We start from the raw sequence: 7,413 nt of genomic DNA, 5'->3' as shown, positions 1-7,413 counted from the left end.
ACTCCTCAGCGTCATCATTTTCTATCTATTGAGAAATCCCATTGTAAAAGTAATGAAGAAAAAAACTATTCTGCCGTCTCACTCCTCCTTGACCCGCGGTGTGTGTGTGTGTGTGTGTGTGTGTGTGTGTGTGTGTGTGTGTGTGTGTGTGTGTGTGTGTGTGTGTGTGTGTGTGTGTGTGTGTGTGTGTGTGTGTGTGTGTGTGTGATCGGCGGCGTTGTTTGAACGGAATGCTGACATAATATTCACGGATTCTTCCTCGCGATTGGTAGAACTGTCACAGATATCGACTCCCCTCCCGTTTCTTCTCTCATTTTATCCTAGTCTAGCGAAGCATCTGTTTTTCGCATCTTTGTCTTGACAATACCAATAGTTAGAGAGGGTTGGTTTTTTTTTTTTTTTTACAGCGTCTGTATTATAGGAAAATAAAATACTATTGAAATCTCTACAGGAAGTCACTCTTTATTTCCATTACAAACGCCGGTGCAGCTTAAGAAAGTAAAATTACATCCGCTCTGTCTCTCTATACATCACAGAATCATCTGCTGCATCACCGCTGTGCTTAGGGAACATGACGCAACAGGTCTGAAAATGACTAGACACTTCCGGAGTATTTCCGGTAGGGTCATAAGGTCCGGATCGATGCCTTCCATAGTAAATATGCTGTATTTGAATATGTCATATTCAAAGCCTTCTTCTTTGGGAGAGCAGATCTCATCGGACACAGGACCGCTGCGGGGCTGCAGAAGGAAATCCATCTTGTGTCTGTGCCTTAGAAATTGTGACGGACTCCACCTCTCTGCTTTTTTATTCCCCTCCAACAGATGGCGCTCTTCCGGAGGTTCACCCCTCCTTTCTCAGGATGCAATAGACTACTTGCACTAGGGCATGTGACGTATTTCCGTTTCCAAATAGTACCGCTTGTGCGTTTCCGGTACGTTTGCTTATCTATCGGTAGCTATGCTAATGTCGCTTCAGAATGAGTATAAAAAGGAAAGTATTTAAAACAGAACATTTTCAAAAACAGGAGAAGAAATACTCCGAGCATTGCTGTGTCCCACTTTGTTCAGCTTCAGCCAAATTTAACGGCATACTAAGTTTTCATGCCTTTCCGACCCATTCCGACTTGAGAAGACAATGGCCGGTAAACATACGCCGGGATCATTTCACGATCACCTCTCACACCAGGGTCTGCTGCAGACACTTTGCCAGTGATCAACTCATAGAGCCAACAACCCTCGATGGTCGAAGGAGGCTTATTAAAGGTGCTGTACCAACACTTTTTGAGTGGAATGGCTATAAAGTTGAACCACCGCGGCGTAGTGTTTGGGAGAGAACGGAGCGACGCCCTGAACTAGTTCCTCCTGACGATCAAGAAGAGCAAAGTCTTACAAGAGATCATGACTACTGCTCAGTCCCTGAGCCGTCTGCATTGGACATATCTGCATCAGCTGCAGAAGACCTGTCCAAAGACGTGGAGACTCTGAGGAAGGAAATACAGGAGTTACGTGTCCAGCGAGAATTTGGGTTACAGCGTTTTGCTGGCTCCGACACTGACATCCGATTCTATACCAGGTACACCTAAGTTCTATTCAAGCTAACTGTTTAAAATATACCAAGGTCACCATCAGTTAAATTTCGAAAGTTTTTCCAGTCTTAATGAAAACAAAATAGAAATTTACTTTTTCTCTGCTGATTGTATGTTTTATGTAGATGCTTTAGTATTTAAACGATATCCTAATGCTACAGGTAAAATACAACACCAAATACTCTTAATCAGACTATTTTATACAGCATACCATTAGCATATTTGTCACAGTTCACATTATTTTTATGTCAGTGTGTAATGTTAATTAATGATTGACACGATGTATGGCTCTCTCGTGAATAGATTTCCAAGCTATGATCATTTGATGGCATTCTGGGTTTTGATTGAGCCTTGCATCTATAAAATGATCCGGGTTTCAAGAGCCAAGTCAGCTGCCAATCGGAACGAAGAAGTGTTGACACGTGCACGCACATCAACAGTAGGTTATGGGTTTGTTGGTAGTTAGAACTAGAGGTGTAATGTTATTGTATTTATGTACAATAACATTACATTATGTACAGTAGCATACATACACAGGTGTATGTATGCTAGACTCAGTATCCTTTACATACATACACCTGTGCACTACAGCACCTCATTGTTTACCCCATGGTACAGTATGGTATGCCTAACCATTACAAAACATTTAGCCAAGAAAAGAATAATTTTACTAGTTCATAGCTTAAGGAGTAACATTTTCCCTTTTGTTTTCACCTTCCAGAGGCAGCTGCTACAGCCAATTGACGAGTATTTTCTTTTCCTGGTTTTCCTGTCAGTTGGTTTGAAGGAGAGGGACCTGGCACACCGATTTAACATACACCAGTCCACAGTGAGCCGCATTATTGCAACATGGACAAATTTTCTTGCCACTGCACTGGGGTCTCAGTGCATCTGGCTTACACGTGAAGAAGTGCAAGCTTACCTCCCTGAGGAATTCAAAGATTTCTCAGACACCCAGATGATCCTTGACTGTACAGAGCTGAGGTGTCAGACACCATCCTCACCACTTCTCCAAAGTGAAATGTACTCTTCGTACAAATCCCACTGTACGATGAAAGCCCTGGTTGGCATAGCTCCACATGGTCCAGTGACATTCATCTCTAATCTGTATGCTGGTTCGGTTAGTGACAAGGAACTATTCAAACAATCAGGCATTGCTGAGAAGTTGACTGAAGACATGGCAGTGATGGTAGATAAGGGCTTCCTAATCACTGATTGTTGTAAATGCAAAGTGTACTGCCCACCTTTTCTATCTAAGCAGAAGCAGATGCCAGCATACCAGGTTAAGGAGACGCAGGCCATAGCCAGACTCAGGGTACATGTGGAGCGAGTCATTAGGAGGATCAAACAGAACAAACTTTTTGATAGCATCATTACCATGTCACATGTTTATAATATCAACCAACTGTTTGCAGTGGCATGTATGCTGTCAAATTACCAGAACACAGCATTAGTTAAAAAATGGGTTAAGTGAGACAAGATGGATTTTTCCCAAGACACCAGTGCCAGTAACTTATGGAAAATGACCTGCAGCTGAGGCCACTACAGTTGAATTTCTTCCTTCTCAGCTGACAATACTTGATTACAGAACTGGTACTTGAGTGCTGATAGTTGAGTTTCAGTTATTGATAATTCAAATTCATTGCAAATGTTTAATGTTAATAATACTGTTTAATTATATTACTATATTACTATTCAGATTCAACAAAACTGTTTATCAAAATTAAATTAAAGTAAATCACTAAATCGTTTTAAAACCATAAGTGACATTGAGCTTTTGGAACATCAAAAATACCATTTATCATTTTCTACAGTTCAGTTGTGTTATTGTCTAAATGTATATCAGTATGCTAGGCATGGAGTTTTAAATACTTACCGTGTAAATAAGTTCTGCACAAATTCAACGTTTTAATGTGTGTTTTTAAAAATTAAATTGATGCCATTGCTTAAATAACAGTTTATTGATGTCACATAAAGGTAACATGTAACAACAAAAGAATTCATGAAATATATTGAAAATAAAACATCAGTTATTTTGTTCCAGCCAGCCTGAAGGATCTGTTTTTCTTTTTGCTATGTTTTTACTGTTCATTTTTTCAAACAAAGGTATCTTGGCATATATATGTAAAAAAAGAAATAGTCTGCCTTTTCTCTGATTGCATTGTGCACATCTGTATCCATGTATATTCTTTGCACTAGGTAGTCCTCTTGTGCCCACACAACAAAGTCACACCACTGCATCCCACTGATGAGCAGTTGTCCTTGCACTTGCCAGTAATATGCGTGGCTCTTTTTTTAGTTTAGGGGTACCACATTCCATCTGCACATATTTGCAGTCAATAAAGTTTTGTACATTGGGACATTTGAATTCGACGAAGCCAAACTGGGGGTATTCATTGGGGTCAAAAACAACACCATCAGGAGATGCAGCAAGCAATGGGGTGAATGACCAGACCACAGGGTGAGTAGTTAACATTCATTAGCCTACTATACTCTGCTGCTATTGCAGGCTCCATCTCAGTTCCTCTCCTCATGTCTGCTGTCTGCCTTGTTCCCTTCAATATACGCTCTGCTAGTGACTCGGCCGAGCTCTGGCCTCTGACGTGACACACCTCCCGAAACCTAGAGGCAGTCACTCTGGGCCTGCGGAGCTGATGCCACTCAGACGAAGAGCTTTGCTCACGTGTAGCTTCCTCTATTTTGTGAGCCATTTCCAGAGTTACAGACAAGCTTTTCAGATGCAGAAGCTCTTCTTCTGAGCACACAAACACACAATCTGATGGCAAGATGTCATACCCCTCCAGAGGCAAGTGCGGTGTTGGTGGTGCATCGCGGTGTAGTGTGATGTACCGGGTTGTCAAAACCGGCTGCTGATATGACAGAACACTGCCCTCCTGCACCAGCCCAAAGCCACTTTCCACAAGGGGCTTGTCAGGTCTCATGTTCATTGTGGTCACAAGTGGCCTGTCCTCAATATTAAATTTTGCATATGCCTCCGTTATTCTGAACAAGCAGGGATCTGGTAACGGACCCACCATGCCTCTGTAGAAGCCACTCCTAAAGAAAACATCAATGACAATAATGTAAGGAAGAAGGTTGTTATACTGAACAACAACTAAACTAAAAACTAAAAGGTGTAAAACAGTGGTGCATAAGTTAGAGACTGGGATGTATATGTACATGACTGAGTTAGCCGTCTTCAGAAAGTGTAATGTTGTATGTAAATTAATACCTATTCTGACACATGTATGTATGAAAAAAATAGCAACATACATTTGTAACACGTGAAACCAAATTTTACAAATGTAATTACCGTACTCCAGTCTGGGCCATCCTATTTGGTACCGGCTTAGTGAAGATCATGGAGTTGATGGGTCCTGGCTTCACACCCTAACAGAAGACACATTTACTATGGATGGTGTTGCTGTTCATATGTAAACATGGACTAATTCAAAAACTTTAACCTCATTTAAATTACCACTGTCCGTGGCTTGTGCCATTGCTGTTCAGATTCCGTGCAGCTATGCACAGGGGGGACAACCGGCACTCTGAGTTGTGAGTAGTGTGCTGTTTGGAAGAGCAGTGCCACTGTGTGATTGCACATAACAGCGCCTGCCACACAGGAGCACTGGCTATGTGTCAGTATCACCGGCGATGAATCCAGAAGCTTAATCTAAGAAGAAAGAACGAAAATTAAAAATGTAACATCTTCATGGAAGAGCCGAACAGGAACATAGTTCAGTGTTATGGTTACGCACCCTCCTGAATGCTTAGTGTTTCCTTCTCTCCCTATTAAAACAACTTAACCATGCTTGATAACTGTAATAACTTAGATTGTGTATATTTGCAGTATTAACTTGTTGTCAAATGTTTCTGATCACCCAAACACACGTTGATTTAACTATCTGACTAGTCAAATTAGGAGTGATAAAGCAGGGAGACAAGGAAAACATTCAAGTTGATGGGCCTTTAGGAATGAACTTAACTAATGCTTAAATGAACTGAACCCCACTGAACGGGGATTAACAACTTTACACAGCTTCCTGCCTACACTTAGTCTGTGTGGTGCCTCACTCTTCCTCATTGACCTGTAGCACAGGGCTCTCACACCGACCTCCCCTGACAACCTGTCTTTATTGGACACTGAATAAAGATACAAGTACCATTAGCATTATTTCTGTATTACTCATTTCAGCATGTCTTAAACATATATATTTTACACTTAGCAAGAGTAGCATTAGGTAGTTAACTACCTCCATAGTTAGCCAACTACCTAACGCCATTATAACAGTGTCTAACTACAAAAGTGACATTAGTTAAGAAAACCTCAACTATAGTTTAGGACGACATAAAACACCGTTTAAGAAAACATGTAATGTAGAGAATGACATCAAATGAAGGACATAGCGGAGTAACATAGTGTTTGCATTTGACGTTAGCTAGCGTTTCTTTGTCGGTTAATTTACGTTTTCTTACCTTCGTAGTTGTGTATATATGATGCAGCATATAACTTAAATCCTTTATCTAATTTGCTGGCGGGGGTAGTCATCACTCTGCAAATCCGATGAACATCGGTGATGTTCAATTTTGGGAGCTCTTGTAGGCAGCGAGTGTAGAACGTCGCCATGGTTTAACCGCACCGGAAGCACTGGGGCAGGACTACATAGAACGCGGAAGTGTTAGTGCAAGTAGTCCATTCGACACGGTTAGCAACAGATGGCGCGCTTCCGGGGTTCACCCCCCCTTTCTCAGGATACGATTCGTCACGCGGGGGGTTTCCCACCCCCCTTCTCCGGATGCGATTCGTCACGCTCATTACACGCTTCCGGGGGGGAGGGGCGGGAGGTCAAAAGGTCGTGATTAGGGCCATCAATCACTTCGGATCAAATTTTGTCATAAGCTGTATGGGATTATCTCTCTGTCAGTGTTGGGACCAAAACTTTTCAATGTATACATAAATGATATTTTTGATGTTTCTCAAGTACTTAAACTCATACTGTTCGCAGATGACACCAACATATTTTTCAGTAGCGATGATTATACTGATCTTGTAATGACTGTAAACAGGGAGCTAAAATTAATAAAAAAATGGATGGACATAAATAAATTATCATTAAATATAAATAAAACTAAAGCAATGTTTTTTGGTAATTTAAAATATAATATTGAATTACCAATTATCATTGAAGGTGTACCAATTGATAATGTGAGTGAAAACAAATTTTTGGGAGTTATAATTGATAACAAAATTTCATGGAAACCCCACGTCAGACACATAAAAACCAAAATTGCTAGAAGCCTCGCAGTTTTGAACAAAGTGAAACAATTCCTTGATAAAGATGCACTTCGTACTCTGTACTGTACCCTGGTTCTTCCATATCTTACATATTGTGTGGAAGTGTGGGGAAATACATATAAAAATACAACTAATCCATTAGTCACAGTACAGAAACGAGCACTGCGTATTATTCACAAGGCTGGTTATCTAGATCATACTCACAAATTCTTTCTTCAGGCAAAGTTACTTAAATTCCAGGATCTGGTTAATTACAATACATCCATAATTTTGTATAAAGCTTTTACTAAACTTTTACCGGCAAATTTACAAACTAGATTTGAAATTCGAGAAAAGGTTTATAATGTGAGAGGCTTTGGAGAATTCAAATTACCCAGAACTCGAACAACCCGTAAAGGCTTTTGTGTGTCTGTATGTGGTGTGAAAATCTGGAACAGTCTGAGTTTACAATTGAAACAATGCAAAAATATTCATAGATTTAAATTTCTCTACAAACAGTTGGTCTGGTCACAGTATACTCAATGATGGG

The 7,413-nt window shown here is 40.6% G+C and overlaps 2 protein-coding genes across 2 annotated transcripts; one reads left to right on the top strand and one right to left on the bottom strand.

The window, feature by feature from the left end:
• Positions 1-873: 873 nt before the first annotated feature.
• LOC146663481 (uncharacterized) lies at positions 874-3,273 on the top strand. Its single transcript, XM_085416271.1, has 3 exons — positions 874-1,575; positions 1,892-2,027; positions 2,310-3,273. The coding sequence occupies exons 1-3, from the start codon at positions 980-982 to the stop codon at positions 3,060-3,062; spliced, it is 1,485 nt and encodes a 494-aa protein (XP_085272397.1). The 5' UTR covers positions 874-979; the 3' UTR covers positions 3,063-3,273.
• Positions 3,274-3,393: 120 nt separating this feature from the next.
• Positions 3,394-6,224, bottom strand: LOC146663480 (uncharacterized). Its single transcript, XM_085416286.1, has 4 exons — positions 6,065-6,224; positions 5,067-5,261; positions 4,902-4,978; positions 3,394-4,645 (listed from the first exon to the last, which is right to left on the bottom strand). Exons 1-4 carry the CDS (start codon positions 6,092-6,094, stop codon positions 4,006-4,008), a joined length of 942 nt encoding a protein of 313 aa, XP_085272412.1. The 5' UTR covers positions 6,095-6,224; the 3' UTR covers positions 3,394-4,005.
• Positions 6,225-7,413: the final 1,189 nt, after the last annotated feature.

Source organism: Rhamphochromis longiceps, linkage group LG8, assembly GCF_057381845.1.
Source record: "Rhamphochromis longiceps isolate RC_006_pf linkage group LG8, R_longiceps_female_GT1.1, whole genome shotgun sequence".
NCBI lineage: Eukaryota > Metazoa > Chordata > Actinopteri > Cichliformes > Cichlidae > Rhamphochromis > Rhamphochromis longiceps.
Note: the sequence above shows the minus strand (reverse complement) of the source record. Positions and strands in the feature narration are given on the sequence as shown.

What these genes read in the sequence shown, in the direction of transcription:
- LOC146663481 (XM_085416271.1), top strand. Translation starts at nt 980, where the DNA reads ATGAGTATAAAAAGGAAAGTATTTAAAACAGAACATTTTCAAAAACAG. An exon ending in GACATCCGATTCTATACCAG is followed by an intron (nt 1,576 to 1,891) that starts GTACACCTAAGT and finishes TCTCGTGAATAG; the next exon opens with ATTTCCAAGCTATGATCATT. An exon ending in CACGTGCACGCACATCAACA is followed by an intron (nt 2,028 to 2,309) that starts GTAGGTTATGGG and finishes TTCACCTTCCAG; the next exon opens with AGGCAGCTGCTACAGCCAAT.
- LOC146663480 (XM_085416286.1), bottom strand. Translation starts at nt 6,094, where the DNA reads ATGCTGCATCATATATACACAACTACGAAG. An exon ending in ATATATACACAACTACGAAG is followed by an intron (nt 5,262 to 6,064) that starts GTAAGAAAACGT and finishes CTTTCTTCTTAG; the next exon opens with ATTAAGCTTCTGGATTCATC. An exon ending in ATGGCCCAGACTGGAGTACG is followed by an intron (nt 4,646 to 4,901) that starts GTAATTACATTT and finishes TGTTTTCTTTAG; the next exon opens with GAGTGGCTTCTACAGAGGCA.